Source organism: Rhopalosiphum maidis, chromosome 3, assembly GCF_003676215.2.
Source record: "Rhopalosiphum maidis isolate BTI-1 chromosome 3, ASM367621v3, whole genome shotgun sequence".
Classification (NCBI taxonomy): domain Eukaryota; kingdom Metazoa; phylum Arthropoda; class Insecta; order Hemiptera; family Aphididae; genus Rhopalosiphum; species Rhopalosiphum maidis.
In genome coordinates, this window is record NC_040879.1 from 61,418,904 (window position 1) to 61,443,371 (window position 24,468).

A 24,468-nucleotide genomic window follows, 5' to 3' on the forward strand; every position below is an offset into this window, starting at 1 on the left:
TATCTTGAAACCTTGACCACTAGAAAGAGAAAATGGATCTGATTTAGCATTAATTACTTTCATACATTACATTTAAGCCAATACTTCATAAACACTATAAAACATGTTTTTATATGGTAAATTTGATGTATATTACAAATTCATTTTTTTAATTGCTTATAAAACACTCGATTCTCAATTTAGAATCCTGAAACCTTGAGCACTAGGAAGAGAATATGTTTCTTATTTAGCATTAATTACTTTCATACATTAATTGTAAGCCAATGCTTCATAAACTCTATAAAACTTGTATTTATATGATAATTTTTACGTTTATTACAAATTCAAATTTTTTATGCCATATGAAACATTCAATTCTCAATTTATTATGTTGAAACTTTGACCACTAGAAAGAGAAAATGATTCTGATTTAGCATTAATTACTTTCATACATTTCATTTAAGCCAATAATTCATAAATATTATAAAACATGTTTTTATATGGTAAATTTGACGTATTTTACAAATTCAAATATTTAATGGCTTATGAAACACTCAATTCTCAAGTTAGTATCTTGAAACCTGATCACTAGATAGAGAATATGTTTCTTATTCAGCATTTATTACTTTCATACATTTGATTTAAGCTGATACCTCATAAACACTATAATACACGTTTTTATATGATAATTTTGACTCGTGTTATAAATTCAAATTTTTTATGGCTTATGAAACACTCAATTCTCAATTTAGCATCTTGAAACCTTGAGCACTAGGAAGAGGAAATCGATCTTATTTAGCATTAATTACTTTCATACATTAAATTTAAGCCAATGCTTCATAAACTCTATAAAACATGTTTTTATATGATAATTTTAACGTATATTACAAATTAAAATTTTTTATGGCTTATGAAACACTCAATTCTCAATTTAGCATCTCGAAACCTTGAGCACTAGGAAGAGGAAATCGATCTTATTTAGCATTAATTATTTTCATACATTACATTAAAGCCAATGTTTCATAAACTCAATAAAACATGTTTTTATATGATAATTTTAACGTATATTACGAATTCAAATTTTTTATGGCTTATGAAACACCCAAATCTCAATTTATTATGTTGAAACTTTGACCACTAGATTGAGAAAATGGTTCTGATTTAGCATTAATTACTTTCATACATTATATTTAAGCCAATGTTTCATAAACTTTATAAACATGCTTGTACATGATAATTTTGACTCTTGTTATAAATTCATATTTTTAACTGCTTATGAAACACTCATTTCTCAATTAATTCTCCACCAATATTACATATTTAACTGACTACATTTTTTTCAGATTGCAGTGCAGCAGTTCACCCAAGGCTTGCTGAGACAGAAATTTGCATTTATACCACTTCGGGACAGTATCAACATCTTATTTTGAATATAAAATAGAAGATATTGATAATAATATTGGATTTATGCAAAGTGTGTGTAATGGTTATTGAATGTAATTGGAAGAAACTAAATATTAGTGAAACAAAAAATTAGTATCATGAAACCAAGACCAATGAATTAAGTAAATGATTCATATTTAGCATTAATTACTTTCATACATTTCATTTACGCCAATACTTCATAAGCATTATAAAACATGTTTTTATATGGTAAATTTGACGTATTTTACAAACTCATTTTTTTAATTGCTTATAAAACACTTAATTCTCATGTTAGTATCTTTAAACCTTGACCACTAGATTGAGAAAATCGTTCTGATTTAGCATAAATAACTATCATACATTTCATTTATGCCAATGCTTCATAAACTCTATAAAACTTGTATTTATATGGTAATTTTGACGTATATTACAAATTCATTTTTTTAATTGCTTATAAAACACTCAATTCTCATGTTAGTATCATTAAACCTTGACCACTAGATTGAGAAAATGGTTCTGATTTAGCATTTATTACTTTCATACATTACATTTAAGCCAATACTTCATAAACACTATAAAACATGTTTTTATATGGTAATTTTGACTCGTGTTATAAATTCATATTTTTTACTGCTTATGAAACACTCAATTCTCAATTAATTCTCCACCAATTTTACATATTTAAGTGACTACAGTTTTTTCAGATTGCAGTGCAGCAGTTCACTCAAAGCTTGCTGAGACAGAAATTTGCATTAATACCACTTTGGGAAAGTATCAACATCTTATTTTGAAAATAAACTAGAAGATATTGATAATAATATTGGATTTATGCAATGTGTGTGTAATGGTTATTGAATATAATTGATAATTAATTAATAGTTGTGAAACAATTGATATTTGTTATATATATGAATAAAAGATTAGTAAACACTTTTAGCTTGTAATTTTTATTCTTCTTATTTACCTACACTATAAAAATCTTTTATTTAGACTATATATAGATGAAAATTTTGATAAAAATTACAAATTCACATTTTCAACTGTTTTTTAAAACAATTAATCATTAAGTCATTATTAACACCAACAGTAGGCGAGAGGTTCACCATACCGTGGTCGACGGCTGACCTGCCACAGGAAGAATTTAGTTGGTTGTGTGCTGTTCACCATTGCACTGCTCTACGGAATGTGTCGGTATATTTATTAGGCTTTGGACCGAATGTCTTGTACATTTACGAAAGAATATTTATAATATCAACGAATTGTTCATATTTTACGCCCGAAGTTAACACAAGTCAGTGTCCTGATCCTCGACCAATGCATTAAGAAAATGATTTAAATTTATCATTGAAAAATTATCATCAAATTCATATGGAAAACGGGTATTTTTCAGTTATTGTACAAGTGTATTCTTTTTTAAAAGTCTACAAAACATTCTGTTAATTTGTACAATCTTTTATGGCTTATCATAATCATTATTTGTTATCATCTGTTATATGCTTAAATTTCGTATCTTTTTACAGTTTTACATTCGTATATGTGTTTAAGTTTCAACTGTAAATAGTTTTCAATTATTTTGTATTAAAAATGAAGGTTGTCTGTTTGTTTTTGTTTTGATTGTTTCAATTTCTAAATTATCCAGTGTTGTCCACGCACTAGTTGTTATATAAGTATTTTCGTTCTCTTTATGATGTGCAGTAGTGACAGTTGGATTAAGTAAATGATTCTTTTTTTATCATTATTAACTTCCATGTATTTCATTGATGCTGATACTTCGTAAACACTATAAACATGCTTTTATATGATAATTTTGACTCTTATTATAAATTCATATTTTTAACTGCTTATGAAACACTGAATTCTCAATTAATTGACATGAAACTTTCAATACCATTGAAATAAGTAAATGATTCTTACTTTCCATTATTAAAATTCATGTGTTAGATTTAAGCTGATACTTCATAAACACTATAAACATGCTTTTAAATGATAATTTTGACTCGTTTTATAAATTTATATTTTAAACTGCTTATGAAACACTTCTTTCTCAATTAATTCTCCACCAATTTTACATATTTAACTGACTACATTTATTTCAGATTGCAGTGCAGCAGTTCACCCAAGGCTTGCTGAGACAGAAATTTGCATTCATACCACTTTGGGAAAGTATCAACATCTTATTTTGAAAATAAACTAGAAGATATTGATAGTAATGTTGGATTTATGCAATGTGTGTGTAGTGGTTATTGAATATAATTGGTAGCAACTTAATATAAGTGAAACAAAAAGTAAGTATCATGAAACCAAGTCCAATGAATTAAATAAATGATTCTTATTTAGCATTAATTAGCATTTCATATTAATTTCATTTTAGCTGATACTTCATAAACACTATAAAACATGTTGTTATATGATAATTTTAATGATAATTATAAATTCCTATTTTAAAATTTTTATAGAACTATCAGTTCTCAAGTAAGTATCTTGAAACCTTGACCACTAGATAGAGAATATGTTTCTTATTTAGCATTAATTACATTCATACATTTCATTTAAGCCAATGTTTCATAAACTCTATAAAACTTGTATTTATATGATAATTTTGACGTTTATTACAAATTCAAATTTTTTATGCCATATGAAACATTCAATTCTCAATTTATTATGTTAAAACTTTGACCACTAGAAAGAGAAAATGATTCTGATTTAGCATTAATTACTTTCATACATTTCATTTAAGCCAATAATTCATAAATATTATAAAACATGTTTTTATATGTTAATTTTAACGTATATTACTAATTCAAATTTTTTATGGCTTATGAAACACTCAATTCTCAATTTAGCATCTTGAAACCTTGACCACTAGAAAGAGAAAATGGATCTGATTTAGCATTAATTACTTTCATACATTACATTTAAGCCAATACTTCATAAACACTATAAAACATGTTTTTATATGGTAAATTTGATGTATATTACAAATTCATTTTATTAATTGCTTATAAAACACTCGATTCTCAATTTAGAATCCTGAAACCTTGAGCACTAGGAAGAGAATATGTTTCTTATTTAGCATTAATTACTTTCATACATTAAATGTAAGCCAATGGTTCATAAACTCTATAAAACTTGTACTTATATGATAATTTTGACGTTTATTACAAATTCAAATTTTTTATGCCATATGAAACATTCAATTCTCAATTTATTATGTTGAAACTTTGACCACTAGAAAGAGAAAATGATTCTGATTTAGCATTAATTACTTTCATACATTTCATTTAAGCCAATAATTCATAAATATTATAAAACATGTTTTTATATGGTAAATTTGACGTATTTTACAAATTCAAATATTTAATGGCTTATGAAACACTCAATTCTCAAGTTAGTATCTTGAAACCTGATCACTAGATAGAGAATATGTTTCTTATTCAGCATTTATTACTTTTATACATTTGATTTAAGCTGATACCTCATAAACACTATAATACACGTTTTTATATGATAATTTTGACTCGTGTTATAAATTCAAATTTTTTATGGTTTATAAAACACTCAATTCTCATGTTAGTATCTTTAAACCTTGACCACTAGAAAGAGAGAAAATGGATCTGATTTAGCATTAATTACTTTCATACATTATATTTAAGCCAATGTTTCATAAACTCTATAAAACATGTTTTTATATGATAATTTTGATGTATTTTATGGATTCCAATTTTTAATTTTTTATAGAACAGTCAAGTCATATGTTAATCTCCTAAAACCCTAACCACTAGATAGAGAAAATGGATCTGATTTAGCAATAATTACATTCATACATTACATTAAAGCCAATAGTTCATAAACTCAATAAAACATGTTTTTATATGATAATTTTAACGTATATTACGAATTCAAATTTTTTATGGCTTATGAAACACCCAAATCTCAATTGAATATCTTGAAACTTTGATCACTAGAAAGAGAAAATGATTCTGATTTAGCATTAATTACTTTCATACATTTCATTTAAGCCAATAATTCATAAATATTATAAAACATGTTTTTATATGGTAAATTTGACGTATTTTACAAATTCATTTTTTTAATTGCTTATAAAACACTCAATTCTCATGTTAGTATCTTTAAACCTTGACCACTAGATTGAGAAAATGGTTCTGATTTAGCATTAATTACTTTCATACATTATATTTAAGCCAATGTTTCATAAACTTTATAAACATGCTTGTACATGATAATTTTGACTCTTGTTATAAATTCATATTTTTAACTGCTTATGAAACACTCATTTCTCAATTAATTCTCCACCAATATTACATATTTAACTGACTACATTTTTTTCAGATTGCAGTGCAGCAGTTCACCCAAGGCTTGCTGAGACAGAAATTTGCATTTATACCACTTTGGGACAGTATCAACATCTTATTTTGAATATAAACTAGAAGATATTGATAATAATATTGGATTTATGCAAAGTGTGTGTAATGGTTATTGAATGTAATTGGAAGAAACTAAGTATTAGTGAAACAAAAAATTAGTATCATGAAACCAAGACCAATGAATTAAGTAAATGATTCATATTTAGCATTAATTACTTTCATACATTTCATTTAAGCCAATACTTCATAAGCATTATAAAATATGTTTTTATATGGTAAATTTGACGTATTTTACAAATTCATTTTTTTAATTGCTTATAAAACACTCAATTCTCAATTTAGTATCTTGAAACCTTGACCACTAGAAAGAGAGAAAATGGATCTGATTTAGCATTAATTACTTTCATACATTATATTTTAGCCAATGTTTCATAAACTCTAAAAAACATGTTTTTATATGATAATTTTAACGTGTATTACAAATTAAATTTTTTTTACGGCTTATGAAACACTCAATTCTCATGTTAGTATCTTGAAACCTTGACCACTAGAAAGAGAAAATGGATCTGATTTAGCATTAATTACTTTCATACATTACATTTAAGCCAATACTTCATAAACACTATAAAACATGTTTTTATATGGTAAATTTGATGTATATTACAAATTCATTTTTTTAATTGCTTATAAAACACTCGATTCTCAATTTAGAATCCTGAAACCTTGAGCACTAGGAAGAGAATATGTTTCTTATTTAGCATTAATTACTTTCATACATTAATTGTAAGCCAATGCTTCATAAACTCTATAAAACTTGTATTTATATGATAATTTTTACGTTTATTACAAATTCAAATTTTTTATGCCATATGAAACATTCAATTCTCAATTTATTATGTTGAAACTTTGACCACTAGAAAGAGAAAATGATTCTGATTTAGCATTAATTACTTTCATACATTTCATTTAAGTCAATAATTCATAAATATTATAAAACATGTTTTTATATGGTAAATTTGACATATTTTACAAATTCATTTTTTTAATTGTTTATAAAACACTCAATTCTCAATTTAGTATCTTGAAACTTTGACCACTAGAAAGAGAATATGTTTCTTATTTAGCATTAATTACTGTCATACATTTCATTTAAGCCAATAATTCATAAATATTATAAAACATGTTTTTATATGGTAAATTTGACGTATTTTACAAATTCAAATATTTAATGGCTTATGAAACACTCAATTCTCAAGTTAGTATCTTGAAACCTGATCACTAGATAGAGAATATGTTTCTTATTCAGCATTTATTACTTTCATACATTTGATTTAAGCTGATACCTCATAAACACTATAATACACGTTTTTATATGATAATTTTGACTCGTGTTATAAATTCAAATTTTTTATGGCTTATGAAACACTCAATTCTCAATTTAGCATCTTGAAACCTTGAGCACTAGGAAGAGGAAATCGATCTTATTTAGCATTAATTACTTTCATACATTAAATTTAAGCCAATGCTTCATAAACTCTATAAAACATGTTTTTATATGATAATTTTAACGTATATTACAAATTAAAATTTTTTATGGCTTATGAAACACTCAATTCTCAATTTAGCATCTCGAAACCTTGAGCACTAGGAAGAGGAAATCGATCTTATTTAGCATTAATTATTTTCATACATTACATTAAAGCCAATGTTTCATAAACTCAATAAAACATGTTTTTATATGATAATTTTAACGTATATTACGAATTCAAATTTTTTATGGCTTATGAAACACCCAAATCTCAATTTATTATGTTGAAACTTTGACCACTAGATTGAGAAAATGGTTCTGATTTAGCATTAATTACTTTCATACATTATATTTAAGCCAATGTTTCATAAACTTTATAAACATGCTTGTACATGATAATTTTGACTCTTGTTATAAATTCATATTTTTAACTGCTTATGAAACACTCATTTCTCAATTAATTCTCCACCAATATTACATATTTAACTGACTACATTTTTTTCAGATTGCAGTGCAGCAGTTCACCCAAGGCTTGCTGAGACAGAAATTTGCATTTATACCACTTCGGGACAGTATCAACATCTTATTTTGAATATAAAATAGAAGATATTGATAATAATATTGGATTTATGCAAAGTGTGTGTAATGGTTATTGAATGTAATTGGAAGAAACTAAATATTAGTGAAACAAAAAATTAGTATCATGAAACCAAGACCAATGAATTAAGTAAATGATTCATATTTAGCATTAATTACTTTCATACATTTCATTTACGCCAATACTTCATAAGCATTATAAAACATGTTTTTATATGGTAAATTTGACGTATTTTACAAACTCATTTTTTTAATTGCTTATAAAACACTTAATTCTCATGTTAGTATCTTTAAACCTTGACCACTAGATTGAGAAAATCGTTCTGATTTAGCATAAATAACTATCATACATTTCATTTATGCCAATGCTTCATAAACTCTATAAAACTTGTATTTATATGGTAATTTTGACGTATATTACAAATTCATTTTTTTAATTGCTTATAAAACACTCAATTCTCATGTTAGTATCATTAAACCTTGACCACTAGATTGAGAAAATGGTTCTGATTTAGCATTTATTACTTTCATACATTACATTTAAGCCAATACTTCATAAACACTATAAAACATGTTTTTATATGGTAATTTTGACTCGTGTTATAAATTCATATTTTTTACTGCTTATGAAACACTCAATTCTCAATTAATTCTCCACCAATTTTACATATTTAAGTGACTACAGTTTTTTCAGATTGCAGTGCAGCAGTTCACTCAAAGCTTGCTGAGACAGAAATTTGCATTAATACCACTTTGGGAAAGTATCAACATCTTATTTTGAAAATAAACTAGAAGATATTGATAATAATATTGGATTTATGCAATGTGTGTGTAATGGTTATTGAATATAATTGATAATTAATTAATAGTTGTGAAACAATTGATATTTGTTATATATATGAATAAAAGATTAGTAAACACTTTTAGCTTGTAATTTTTATTCTTCTTATTTACCTACACTATAAAAATCTTTTATTTAGACTATATATAGATGAAAATTTTGATAAAAATTACAAATTCACATTTTCAACTGTTTTTTAAAACAATTAATCATTAAGTCATTATTAACACCAACAGTAGGCGAGAGGTTCACCATACCGTGGTCGACGGCTGACCTGCCACAGGAAGAATTTAGTTGGTTGTGTGCTGTTCACCATTGCACTGCTCTACGGAATGTGTCGGTATATTTATTAGGCTTTGGACCGAATGTCTTGTACATTTACGAAAGAATATTTATAATATCAACGAATTGTTCATATTTTACGCCCGAAGTTAACACAAGTCAGTGTCCTGATCCTCGACCAATGCATTAAGAAAATGATTTAAATTTATCATTGAAAAATTATCATCAAATTCATATGGAAAACGGGTATTTTTCAGTTATTGTACAAGTGTATTCTTTTTTAAAAGTCTACAAAACATTCTGTTAATTTGTACAATCTTTTATGGCTTATCATAATCATTATTTGTTATCATCTGTTATATGCTTAAATTTCGTATCTTTTTACAGTTTTACATTCGTATATGTGTTTAAGTTTCAACTGTAAATAGTTTTCAATTATTTTGTATTAAAAATGAAGGTTGTCTGTTTGTTTTTGTTTTGATTGTTTCAATTTCTAAATTATCCAGTGTTGTCCACGCACTAGTTGTTATATAAGTATTTTCGTTCTCTTTATGATGTGCAGTAGTGACAGTTGGATTAAGTAAATGATTCTTTTTTTATCATTATTAACTTCCATGTATTTCATTGATGCTGATACTTCGTAAACACTATAAACATGCTTTTATATGATAATTTTGACTCTTATTATAAATTCATATTTTTAACTGCTTATGAAACACTGAATTCTCAATTAATTGACATGAAACTTTCAATACCATTGAAATAAGTAAATGATTCTTACTTTCCATTATTAAAATTCATGTGTTAGATTTAAGCTGATACTTCATAAACACTATAAACATGCTTTTAAATGATAATTTTGACTCGTTTTATAAATTTATATTTTAAACTGCTTATGAAACACTTCTTTCTCAATTAATTCTCCACCAATTTTACATATTTAACTGACTACATTTATTTCAGATTGCAGTGCAGCAGTTCACCCAAGGCTTGCTGAGACAGAAATTTGCATTCATACCACTTTGGGAAAGTATCAACATCTTATTTTGAAAATAAACTAGAAGATATTGATAGTAATGTTGGATTTATGCAATGTGTGTGTAGTGGTTATTGAATATAATTGGTAGCAACTTAATATAAGTGAAACAAAAAGTAAGTATCATGAAACCAAGTCCAATGAATTAAATAAATGATTCTTATTTAGCATTAATTAGCATTTCATATTAATTTCATTTTAGCTGATACTTCATAAACACTATAAAACATGTTGTTATATGATAATTTTAATGATAATTATAAATTCCTATTTTAAAATTTTTATAGAACTATCAGTTCTCAAGTAAGTATCTTGAAACCTTGACCACTAGATAGAGAATATGTTTCTTATTTAGCATTAATTACATTCATACATTTCATTTAAGCCAATGTTTCATAAACTCTATAAAACTTGTATTTATATGATAATTTTGACGTTTATTACAAATTCAAATTTTTTATGCCATATGAAACATTCAATTCTCAATTTATTATGTTAAAACTTTGACCACTAGAAAGAGAAAATGATTCTGATTTAGCATTAATTACTTTCATACATTTCATTTAAGCCAATAATTCATAAATATTATAAAACATGTTTTTATATGTTAATTTTAACGTATATTACTAATTCAAATTTTTTATGGCTTATGAAACACTCAATTCTCAATTTAGCATCTTGAAACCTTGACCACTAGAAAGAGAAAATGGATCTGATTTAGCATTAATTACTTTCATACATTACATTTAAGCCAATACTTCATAAACACTATAAAACATGTTTTTATATGGTAAATTTGATGTATATTACAAATTCATTTTATTAATTGCTTATAAAACACTCGATTCTCAATTTAGAATCCTGAAACCTTGAGCACTAGGAAGAGAATATGTTTCTTATTTAGCATTAATTACTTTCATACATTAAATGTAAGCCAATGGTTCATAAACTCTATAAAACTTGTACTTATATGATAATTTTGACGTTTATTACAAATTCAAATTTTTTATGCCATATGAAACATTCAATTCTCAATTTATTATGTTGAAACTTTGACCACTAGAAAGAGAAAATGATTCTGATTTAGCATTAATTACTTTCATACATTTCATTTAAGCCAATAATTCATAAATATTATAAAACATGTTTTTATATGGTAAATTTGACGTATTTTACAAATTCAAATATTTAATGGCTTATGAAACACTCAATTCTCAAGTTAGTATCTTGAAACCTGATCACTAGATAGAGAATATGTTTCTTATTCAGCATTTATTACTTTTATACATTTGATTTAAGCTGATACCTCATAAACACTATAATACACGTTTTTATATGATAATTTTGACTCGTGTTATAAATTCAAATTTTTTATGGTTTATAAAACACTCAATTCTCATGTTAGTATCTTTAAACCTTGACCACTAGAAAGAGAGAAAATGGATCTGATTTAGCATTAATTACTTTCATACATTATATTTAAGCCAATGTTTCATAAACTCTATAAAACATGTTTTTATATGATAATTTTGATGTATTTTATGGATTCCAATTTTTAATTTTTTATAGAACAGTCAAGTCATATGTTAATCTCCTAAAACCCTAACCACTAGATAGAGAAAATGGATCTGATTTAGCAATAATTACATTCATACATTACATTAAAGCCAATAGTTCATAAACTCAATAAAACATGTTTTTATATGATAATTTTAACGTATATTACGAATTCAAATTTTTTATGGCTTATGAAACACCCAAATCTCAATTGAATATCTTGAAACTTTGATCACTAGAAAGAGAAAATGATTCTGATTTAGCATTAATTACTTTCATACATTTCATTTAAGCCAATAATTCATAAATATTATAAAACATGTTTTTATATGGTAAATTTGACGTATTTTACAAATTCATTTTTTTAATTGCTTATAAAACACTCAATTCTCATGTTAGTATCTTTAAACCTTGACCACTAGATTGAGAAAATGGTTCTGATTTAGCATTAATTACTTTCATACATTATATTTAAGCCAATGTTTCATAAACTTTATAAACATGCTTGTACATGATAATTTTGACTCTTGTTATAAATTCATATTTTTAACTGCTTATGAAACACTCATTTCTCAATTAATTCTCCACCAATATTACATATTTAACTGACTACATTTTTTTCAGATTGCAGTGCAGCAGTTCACCCAAGGCTTGCTGAGACAGAAATTTGCATTTATACCACTTTGGGACAGTATCAACATCTTATTTTGAATATAAACTAGAAGATATTGATAATAATATTGGATTTATGCAAAGTGTGTGTAATGGTTATTGAATGTAATTGGAAGAAACTAAGTATTAGTGAAACAAAAAATTAGTATCATGAAACCAAGACCAATGAATTAAGTAAATGATTCATATTTAGCATTAATTACTTTCATACATTTCATTTAAGCCAATACTTCATAAGCATTATAAAATATGTTTTTATATGGTAAATTTGACGTATTTTACAAATTCATTTTTTTAATTGCTTATAAAACACTCAATTCTCAATTTAGTATCTTGAAACCTTGACCACTAGAAAGAGAGAAAATGGATCTGATTTAGCATTAATTACTTTCATACATTATATTTTAGCCAATGTTTCATAAACTCTAAAAAACATGTTTTTATATGATAATTTTAACGTGTATTACAAATTCAAATTTTTTATGGCTTATGAAACACTCAATTCTCAATTTAGCATCTTGAAACCTTGAGCACTAGGAAGAGGAAATCGATCTTATTTAGCATTAATTACTTTCATACATTAAATTTAAGCCAATGCTTCATAAACTCTATAAAACATGTTTTTATATGATAATTTTAACGTATATTACAAATTAAAATTTTTTTACGGCTTATGAAACACTCAATTCTCATGTTAGTATCTTGAAACCTTGACCACTAGAAAGAGAAAATGATTCTGATTTAGCATTAATTACTTTCATACATTTCATTTAAGCCAATAATTCATAAATATTATAAAATATGTTTTTATATGGTAAATTTGACGTATTTTACAAATTCATTTTTTTAATTGTTTATAAAACACTCAATTCTCAATTTAGTATCTTGAAACTTTGACCACTAGAAAGAGAATATGTTTCTTATTTAGCATTAATTACTGTCATACATTTCATTTAAGCCAATAATTCATAAATATTATAAAACATGTTTTTATATGGTAAATTTGACGTATTTTACAAATTCAAATATTTAATGGCTTATGAAACACTCAATTCTCAAGTTAGTATCTTGAAACCTGATCACTAGATAGAGAATATGTTTCTTATTCAGCATTTATTACTTTCATACATTTGATTTAAGCTGATACCTCATAAACACTATAATACACGTTTTTATATGATAATTTTGACTCGTGTTATAAATTCAAATTTTTTATGGCATATGAAACAGTCAATTCTCAATTTATTATGTTGAAACTTTGACCACTAGAAAGATAAAATGATTCTGATTTAGCATTAATTACTTTCATACATTTCATTTAAGCCAATAATTCATAAATATTATAAAACATGTTTTTATATGATAATTTTAACGTATATTACGAATTCAAATTTTTTATGGCTTATGAAACACCCAAATCTCAATTGAATATCTTGAAACATTGATCACTAGAAAGTGAATATGTTTCTTATTTAGCATTTTTTACATTCATGCATTTCATTTAAGCCAATACTTTATAAACTCTATTAAACGTATTTTTTTATGATAATTTTGACGTATATTACTAATTCAAATATTTAATGGCTTATGAAACACTCAATTCTCAAGTTAGTATCTTGAAACCTGATCACTAGATAGAGAATATGTTTCTTATTCAGCATTTATAACTTTTATACATTTGATTTAAGCTGATACCTCATAAACACTATAATACACGTTTTTATATGATAATTTTGACTCGTGTTATAAATTCAAATTTTTTATGGTTTATAAAACACTCAATTCTCATGTTAGTATCTTTAAACCTTGACCACTAGAAATAGAGAAAATGGATCTGATTTAGCATTAATTACTTTCATACATTACATTTAAGCCAATGTTTCATAAACTCTATGAAATATGTTTTTATATGGTAAATTTGATGTATATTACAAATTCATTTTTTTAATTGCTTATAAAACACTCGATTCTCAATTTAGAATCCTGAAACCTTGAGCACTAGGAAGAGGAAATGGATCTTATTTAGCATTAATTACTTTCATACATTAAATTTAAGCCAATGCTTCATAAACTCTATAAAACTTGTATTTATATGATAATTTTGACGTTTATTACAAATTCAAATTTTTTATGGCTTATGAAACACTCAATTCTCAATTTAGCATCTTGAAACCTTGAGCACTAGGAAGAGGAAATCGATCTTATTTAGCATTAATTACTTTCATACATTAAATTTAAGCCAATGCTTCATAAACTCTATAAAACTTGTTTTTATATGATAATTTTAACGTATATTACAAATTCATTTTTTTAATTGCTTATAAAACACTCAATTCTCAATTGATTATCTTGAAACCTTGAGCACTAGGAAGAGGAAATGGATCTTATTTAGCATTAATTACTTTCATACATTAAATTTAAGCCAATGCTTCATAAACTCTATAAAACTTGTATTTATATGATAATTTTGACGTATTTTACAAATTCATTTTTTTAATTGCTTATAAAACACTCAATTCTCAATTTAGAATCTTGAAACCTTGACCACTAGATTGAGAAAATGGTTCTGATTTAGCATTAATTACTTTCATACATTATATTTAAGCCAATGTTTCATAAACTTTATAAACATGCTTGTACATGATAATTTTGACTCTTGTTATAAATTCATATTTTTAACTGCTTATGAAACACTCATTTCTCAATTAATTCTCCACCAATTTTACATATTTAACTGACTACATTTTTTTCAGATTGCAGTGCAGCAGTTAACCCAGGGCTTGCTGAGACAGGAATTTGCATTCATACCACTTTGGGATTTTCATTAGGAGTTTTCATTGGAACCGAAAGCAGTAGTCGAACATTTAAGGTACGTAGTTAGATATATATATATATATATTTTTAAACCTAGCGCTATCGACATGATTTATTTTTTTCTAACGAATTTTGGAAATGATTTATTTTCCAGATTACGAATATACATAATAACGATGTAGCTTTATATCGCTGTGTAGTGATGTGTGATGATGTCGACGGCGACACCAATACATCTGCAGATGTTCAGTTAGAAGTCAATCGGTCTCCGGTCATTTTAAAATTGTTTTCGTCTTCCACCATAATGATCGCGAGAGAAGGTCTACCGTCGAGACTAGAATGTTATGCTGACGGATTTCCTGAACCAAGGGTTTCCTGGAGTCGACAATATAATGGAATTTTAACTACGGGAGGACAGTTTTATAGGTATCTCAACGGAGAAGGATAAGCGAAATTTTTTTTAATTGAATATACAGATTAATTATTTACGTAAATAAATAAAAATTTCGTTTTTCCAGAGGTAATGTCTTACACTTTCGTAACGTAACAAAAGATGACCGTGGAATTTATCTCTGCGATGCGGTGAATAGTGTTGGCGAAGGTGTACGGCACATTGTCGACTTTCGTGTAGAATTTGCCCCAGTCATAACGGCTTCGAAAATTATGTATACTCACAGTGATCCTTTGAAGCAAGACATGGATGTCCAATGTCTTGTAGAAGCTTATCCAGCTCCGAAAATTGATTGGCTATATAATGGAGTTATACTAATCGGCGATAACAACAAAAGGTATACTAAACCGTTTGACTAGGTACTTTGAAAACGTTTGTATTGTTACGTCGACATTTAATGTGGGTTATTTTTAAGATTCAGAATTATGGAAAAGACCACTGAACACCAGCTTACCTTTTCGTCTTTAAATTTTAACGAAATTGATTATGATCGATACGGAAAGTACACATGTAAAGCTCGGAACACAATTGGTACAGCTGAAGTCACAGTTATTGGTAAATATCGTTTCCATTAACACATGAAATGGATAAATGTTAAACTTGGTTACATTGATACATGAATGTAGACAAGATAGAAAATAATATTAATTAGGTAAATGTTTTGTGTTTAGTCTGTCGGTGTATAAATAAAATATTTCTCTAACCAAATTGCAAAATCCGTCTTAATTTTCATTTTACAGTGAGTTCCGATAATGTGATCACATTGGAACAGGTAGGTCGTTTTGATTCTATTAATCGGTAGCATTCCACAAATACCTTTATCTTTATACATTTATACGTATGGGTGATTAAAATATCATTAAGAATACATATTTTAAAACGGGGAAAAAAAACTATCAATTTTAGATTAGAATTGTGAATGTCTTGTAATTTTTCATATCAGCCTGAAACTGAAACCGTATTTTGTGCACATTTTATTCTACACATCTCCAACTGTTTGCGCACGACACATACACCGATTAGTGTTTAGTTCGAAAATGAAATCGGGTTTATAAAGTTATATAAGATTAGAACACTCCAATAAACGGCTAATTTTATAAACCATTGATCCATATTATTTAGTAGAACTCATTGTACTTGTTTAATACCAAATGTACACGGTTATTTTACTATATTTTAATAAGTTTACATTTTTCGAAAAATCTATCCGGTATAACTGACAAACGTTGATATCTTATAAAATAAATAATGCTAATTAATGTTTTCTCATTCTAATCGATATAATAAAATCTACATGTGGCCATTTATTTGATGTTTACAATTGCACGGTATGTGCCCCAACTTGATTTATAATATTGAGTTTTATTGTTAAATTGTGAACATACCTAATTTGACTATTATTATTCGTTTATTTTACAGAAACACCATGCCAAAAACCAAAGTGTGATACTAAACGCATTCGTCCGGAGCATATACCAAATTTCTACGGTTTACCTTTTGAATAATAATTATACTTGGCATTGATAATAATAATAATAATAATAATATATGTAATATAATATATTTACATTAATTCTAATAATGTCTCATTTAAATGGTATAATTTGTATAATTATCTCTCGGCAAGCCAAACATTTGGGTACTAAATGAGGTTATTTAGATATGAATAATTGTCTGACGTAAACCACATTTTAATTTACACAAATAAAAGTTTAACATTTTTTATGATATTATAATGTTATTTACTACAATTCATCGTACATTAAATGTCGCCTATAATCAGTGATAATGGCCAACTTGTGGAGCATTTTCATCAGCTCTACTATTCAATTATTACACAGGCCGGAATATGCTTACAATTTATTGTACTTAGTGCGTACCCGAGAAATTTTATTTGAGTAGTATTTTTATATCATTAAAATAACATAGACGGCGTGCGATGGTACTACTAGCTCTCTGGGGAGACAAAAAGTCATAATAGTGCGGGCCCTAGAACTTATTTCAGTTTCACTTGTATGTATTTAGTTCTTCTAAAAAATTTGAATTCGACAACTTTTCACACTTTGTTTTTTTACCTAGTTTCTTACTTTTATTTTCTAAGTGCTGTACGTTTTTATGTTGTACACAATTTTTTTGTCAATTGAAATCATATACCACCCCGTTTACTTTTCTATCAATGGGCCATTAAAAATTGTTTGTCTTCCAAAACTGACACAAGATATAAAGCAACAGCATCAACAATGTCAAAAATGTCATCTAAAGATTTTTTAAATTAATTTATTTGTCTTTTTGTTTTTTTATTTTTAGTTTACATATGACAATCTAATTTTTTTGGTATTCTTGACTTTTCCCAAAAAACAATAAATTCTTTTTATATTATCGCCACGCAAGACCGCATCAACATTGCTATATCCCAAGTTTCCATAAGCATCGGATTAGACAAACCTCTTTTCAATGTTTTAACAGAGAATGTAAAATCTTTCAAAGAAAAAAAAAATATTGTATTTGATGAAGTGGGCCTAGGACCACAGTTATAGTACGATGACAACGTTGGCTGCACTGTTGGATTCGAGGATAATGGATTAGACCGTATCCAACGTTTTGATGATTATAGCTTGGTATTGATGATAAAAAAGGTATAACGAAAAAAAATTCAAACAACCTATTTCATGTACGTACTTTTTGTGAAAGCTCAACAAAACGATACGACTTGGCGAATCAAATTAAAACTAAAGGTACCTACTAAAAGGCAGTGCATTCGAATGGCCTTCGAGTTGCTGGTACCAACTTTATGTGATCAAGGTACTACAAACACAGCTGCTATTAATGTACTAATCAATGAAACAAAAGCGTTCTATTTGCGCCAAAATGAATATTACACTGACAAGTTTTATGAAATCGATTGTGGTGTAGAACGAATCAAGGTTGTTCACTTTTATGATTCTCCGCATCTCTTAAAAGGTATTCGTAACAACATTTTAAATATTAATTTTCTAGTTTTGAAATATTGTCCGTTAAAGTAACAATACCATTTTACCTGCTTATGATAAACTATCATATGGGTACAAAAGCCTAACTGATACACCGTTTAAAGTACCTAGGTATCTGACATGATTTTTATACCATTGTTTTTAAAATGACAATATCAATTTACCTGCTTATTATAAACCTTTTTGAGATTTCATTTAAACTATGAAACATGATTTTTATATCATAACTTTGACGAATAACATTTAGAAACAATACGAAAATATTATAATGATTATAATAGTTGTACGGTTAAAATTGAAAAACTCAAAATGTTCACATATAAGAATAATATAACGACAAATGTTATTATAATATAACAGTGTGGGTTATTTCATTGAGGATAATATTAAGTTATTACTAAAAATAAGAATAAATAATTAAAACAACGGAATTGGACAATCTGTATCAACAACGTTGTCTTCAGTGTTAATTAACAATTATTGTGGCATACAAATTATTCGGTATCAATTGGAGAACATATTAAATAGGCACTATAGATCATAAATAAGTAAACTCGTATGTTAAATTTAAATTTGTCTGTTTTGCTTTGCAATTAATTTTTAAACTATGAATTATTATATAACACCTATAACGTTATTGTAATAATAATTGTATCACCATAAATGGTACTACAATAATTGTGACATCGAAATTGTTGTAATTATCACTTCAAAACAAGAAGGTAAAAATAACGAATAATATAGGTAGCGCTAGATACATAATTGCTCCCCCCCCCGCCACCTAACAAGACTCTACTAAACATTTGGCGGCCTGGTAATATGGGTGTCTTGTCCAGTTCATTATATCTTAGTCCGCAGTCAGTGCTTAACGCCCATTAACCCATCGAAATTCTTGTAGCTTTGCAACAGTGATTTGGCATAACCGCGCAAGACTACTTTCGAATCTTTTTTCAAAATTTTATCTCGTTCATTCGAATAACAGTTTATTGTTCTCTTCTCCGCCCACCGGTTCACGTAAAGGACACGAGATGAAGACTGTTTACGGAGTTTTCTTCGTCGTTATATTCATCCACCACGGTGAGTACGTCTGAATAGTTAGTATAAATGTAAAATATATTAATCATAAACCAAAATTACCACATGTTTATCTGTACGGGTGTGAAAAATTTGTTGCTGTATTTTTAAAGACGTAGCTGGGTACTGCGTAAGTTGGTATATTAGATATAAGAAATTTAACGGGTAGTGTTAAAATATTATAAAACTATTGATTTCCTTGTAGGTTGGTAGATAGGTAAATGATAATTGATTTATATGTAATTATTTTGTTTAAGATAACCGAGAATAATAATGATCGTAAGGTTCGCAAGTAACAATATAACAATAAACAATAATATTATCATTTAATGTGCTTTATCGGGTTTTTTCTAATTAATTCATATCTTCTAAGTTACGGACGACTTCAGAAGTAAAAACTTCGCACTCGATCAATGATTAGGTACAAAATGCGTCATTAATTATTATGCCAACTATTGGAAACGGCTATTTGTTAAAAAAAAAAGAAGAAGCTTATTGTGGAATGTGTCACTTGAAAAATTGTTCTACTGAAATTGTCTGATTTGTAATCAATTAAATTATTTTATATCTGAAAATCAAATCTTAGGTATCCATTATGTTGAAATAACTATTCGCGTTGGTCGATCGCAATTTGCGTATTCAGTGAAGAATAGGCTTAGTAAATTGAGCCCGGCATTCTTTAGGTACATTAATTTGCACTCATAGTATCCAAGTGGCCTTGATTTTATATACTGTTGTACATAACACCGGTGTGAAAACCAATGTTTTAATGTTTATGATTAATATTATTAAGGTAACCAGTATAACCGGTGGCTGCGAATTTGAACACCTAAAATTTCAAACACGTTTAATCGATGAATCATTATTTACTTAATTTATAGAAAATAAACCATTTATGATAAATAAAAAAGAAACTTCGCTTTTTATAATTTGTATAGCTTGAAAGTAATATTATTTAATGTGCAGTTTACTGCACATGAATCTTACCCGTTTATGTACGGTTAACTATTTTAAAAACAAGCATTTCATTTCTATGACAGTATCTCGGGGGAATTACTTTAAGCTCATCGTTTGTTATCTTACGACTATTTATCAACTAGGTAATTTTAAGACTAATTAGAGTGAATGTCTGTTTTCAGTTGAATAATTTTACAATACCTAGTGACTGCCGTACGTACAAAAACTTACAAAATAAAATATTATAGATTAGGTACTTTATCGTTACTTAAATACAAAACGAATAAGTTTTTATTGTTTATTTGTTACTGTGTAATGTAATTAGTTACAAAGACGTTACTTTTTAACAAATTTATGTTTGAATTTCTACTTGGAAATCATACTTATGGAATACAAAATAATCAACATACGTACGTGTCATAACGTGTTTGATTTTCAACATTAAATGTATGTAACAATGCTTTTAAACTTTATTATGCCTATTTAATACATTATAATGGGTATAGCTTAGTTATTAAAATATATTATAAATAATGATGTTGAAAATCAAATAATAAATTCTAAAATTTAAATTTAAATTTTAGCCCATCCCCAGAGTACACAAACAGCTGTAAAAGATATCGGTGGAACTATAGAAATGAATTGTTCAGTTTTCAATGCTAGCAGATTTCCTGTCGCATGGCTTAAATTTGAGAAAGAAGATCCTACTAAAACTGTTGTTCTATCAATTGGTAATAATCTTATTGTTAGAGATTCAAGATTTTCATTAGGAGTTTTCATTGGAACCGAAAGCAGTAGTCGAACATTTAAGGTACGTAGTTAGATATATATATATATATATTTTTAAACCTAGCGCTATCGACATGATTTATTTTTTTCTAACGAATTTTGGAAATGATTTATTTTCCAGATTACGAATATACATAATAACGATGTAGCTTTATATCGCTGTGTAGTGATGTGTGATGATGTCGACGGCGACACCAATACATCTGCAGATGTTCAGTTAGAAGTCAATCGGTCTCCGGTCATTTTAAAATTGTCTTCGTCTTCCACCATAATGATCGCGAGAGAAGGTCTACCGTCGAGACTAGAATGTTATGCTGACGGATTTCCTGAACCAAGGGTTTCCTGGAGTCGACAATATAATGGAATTTTAACTACGGGAGGACAGTTTTATAGGTATCTCAACGGAGAAGGATAAGCGAAATTTTTTTTAATTGAATATACAGATTAATTATTTACGTAAATAAATAAAAATTTCGTTTTTCCAGAGGTAATGTCTTACACTTTCGTAACGTAACAAAAGATGACCGTGGAATTTATCTCTGCGATGCGGTGAATAGTGTTGGCGAAGGTGTACGGCACATTGTCGACTTTCGTGTAGAATTTGCCCCAGTCATAACGGCTTCGAAAATTATGTATACTCACAGTGATCCTTTGAAGCAAGACATGGATGTCCAATGTCTTGTAGAAGCTTATCCAGCTCCGAAAATTGATTGGCTATATAATGGAGTTATACTAATCGGCGATAACAACAAAAGGTATACTAAACCGTTTGACTAGGTACTTTGAAAACGTTTGTATTGTTACGTCGACATTTAATGTGGGTTATTTTTAAGATTCAGAATTATGGAAAAGACCACTGAACACCAGCTTACCTTTTCGTCTTTAAATTTTAACGAAATTGATTATGATCGATACGGAAAGTACACATGTAAAGCTCGGAACACAATTGGTACAGCTGAAGTCACAGTTATTGGTAAATATCGTTTCCATTAACACATGAAATGGATAAATGTTAAACTTGGTTACATTGATACATGAATGTAGACAAGATAGAAAATAATATTAATTAGGTAAATGTTTTGTGTTTAGTCTGTCGGTGTATAAATAAAATATTTCTCTAACCAAATTGCAAAATCCGTCTTAATTTTCATTTTACAGTGAGTTCCGATAATGTGATCACATTGGAACAGGTAGGTCGTTTTGATTCTATTAATCGGTAGCATTCCACAAATACCTTTATCTTTATACATTTATACGTATGGGTGATTAAAATATCATTAAGAATACATATTTTAAAACGGGGAAAAAAAACTATCAATTTTAGATTAGAATTGTGAATGTCTTGTAATTTTTCATATCAGCCTGAAACTGAAACCGTATTTTGTGCACATTTTATTCTACACATCTCCAACTGTTTGCGCACGACACATACACCGATTAGTGTTTAGTTCGAAAATGAAATCGGGTTTATAAAGTTATATAAGATTAGAACACTCCAATAAACGGCTAATTTTATAAACCATTGATCCATATTATTTAGTAGAACTCATTGTACTTGTTTAATACCAAATGTACACGGTTATTTTACTATATTTTAATAAGTTTACATTTTTCGAAAAATCTATCCGGTATAACTGACAAACGTTGATATCTTATAAAATAAATAATGCTAATTAATGTTTTCTCATTCTAATCGATATAATAAAATCTACATGTGGCCATTTATTTGATGTTTACAATTGCACGGTATGTGCCCCAACTTGATTTATAATATTGAGTTTTATTGTTAAATTGTGAACATACCTAATTTGACTATTATTATTCGTTTATTTTACAGAAACACCATGCCAAAAACCAAAGTGTGATACTAAACGCATTCGTCCGGAGCATATACCAAATTTCTACGGTTTACCTTTTGAATAATAATTATACTTGGCATTGATAATAATAATAATAATAATAATATATGTAATATAATATATTTACATTAATTCTAATAATGTCTCATTTAAATGGTATAATTTGTATAATTATCTCTCGGCAAGCCAAACATTTGGGTACTAAATGAGGTTATTTAGATATGAATAATTGTCTGACGTAAACCACATTTTAATTTACACAAATAAAAGTTTAACATTTTTTATGATATTATAATGTTATTTACTACAATTCATCGTACATTAAATGTCGCCTATAATCAGTGATAATGGCCAACTTGTGGAGCATTTTCATCAGCTCTACTATTCAATTATTACACAGGCCGGAATATGCTTACAATTTATTGTACTTAGTGCGTACCCGAGAAATTTTATTTGAGTAGTATTTTTATATCATTAAAATAACATAGACGGCGTGCGATGGTACTACTAGCTCTCTGGGGAGACAAAAAGTCATAATAGTGCGGGCCCTAGAACTTATTTCAGTTTCACTTGTATGTATTTAGTTCTTCTAAAAAATTTGAATTCGACAACTTTTCACACTTTGTTTTTTTACCTAGTTTCTTACTTTTATTTTCTAAGTGCTGTACGTTTTTATGTTGTACACAATTTTTTTGTCAATTGAAATCATATACCACCCCGTTTACTTTTCTATCAATGGGCCATTAAAAATTGTTTGTCTTCCAAAACTGACACAAGATATAAAGCAACAGCATCAACAATGTCAAAAATGTCATCTAAAGATTTTTTAAATTAATTTATTTGTCTTTTTGTTTTTTTATTTTTAGTTTACATATGACAATCTAATTTTTTTGGTATTCTTGACTTTTCCCAAAAAACAATAAATTCTTTTTATATTATCGCCACGCAAGACCGCATCAACATTGCTATATCCCAAGTTTCCATAAGCATCGGATTAGACAAACCTCTTTTCAATGTTTTAACAGAGAATGTAAAATCTTTCAAAGAAAAAAAAATATTGTATTTGATGAAGTGGGCCTAGGACCACAGTTATAGTACGATGACAACGTTGGCTGCACTGTTGGATTCGAGGATAATGGATTAGACCGTATCCAACGTTTTGATGATTATAGCTTGGTATTGATGATAAAAAGGTATAACGAAAAAAAATTCAAACAACCTATTTCATGTAC

The 24,468-nt window shown here is 27.4% G+C and overlaps 2 protein-coding genes across 4 annotated transcripts; both read left to right on the forward strand.

Annotated features, from left to right (window-relative positions):
• Positions 1-12,448: 12,448 nt before the first annotated feature.
• LOC113558941 (lachesin-like) lies at positions 12,449-17,097 on the forward strand. Its single transcript, XM_026964533.1, has 6 exons — positions 12,449-12,476; positions 15,056-15,171; positions 15,271-15,542; positions 15,635-15,904; positions 15,983-16,122; positions 16,987-17,097. The coding sequence occupies exons 3-6, from the start codon at positions 15,319-15,321 to the stop codon at positions 17,070-17,072; spliced, it is 720 nt and encodes a 239-aa protein (XP_026820334.1). The 5' UTR covers positions 12,449-12,476; positions 15,056-15,171; positions 15,271-15,318; the 3' UTR covers positions 17,073-17,097.
• Positions 17,098-18,445: 1,348 nt separating this feature from the next.
• On the forward strand, positions 18,446-23,325 carry LOC113558869 (lachesin-like). Of its 3 annotated transcripts, none has more exons than XM_026964448.1 (7): positions 18,446-18,528; positions 19,456-19,634; positions 21,173-21,399; positions 21,499-21,770; positions 21,863-22,132; positions 22,211-22,350; positions 23,215-23,325. In XM_026964448.1, the coding sequence occupies exons 2-7, from the start codon at positions 19,586-19,588 to the stop codon at positions 23,298-23,300; spliced, it is 1,044 nt and encodes a 347-aa protein (XP_026820249.1). In that variant the 5' UTR covers positions 18,446-18,528; positions 19,456-19,585; the 3' UTR covers positions 23,301-23,325. The 3 variants fall into 3 exon arrangements, with proteins under 3 accessions (XP_026820249.1, XP_026820250.1, XP_026820252.1); XM_026964449.1 differs by having other exon boundaries at positions 22,217-22,350; XM_026964451.1 differs by lacking the exons at positions 18,446-18,528; positions 19,456-19,634 and adding an exon at positions 20,958-21,035.
• Positions 23,326-24,468: the final 1,143 nt, after the last annotated feature.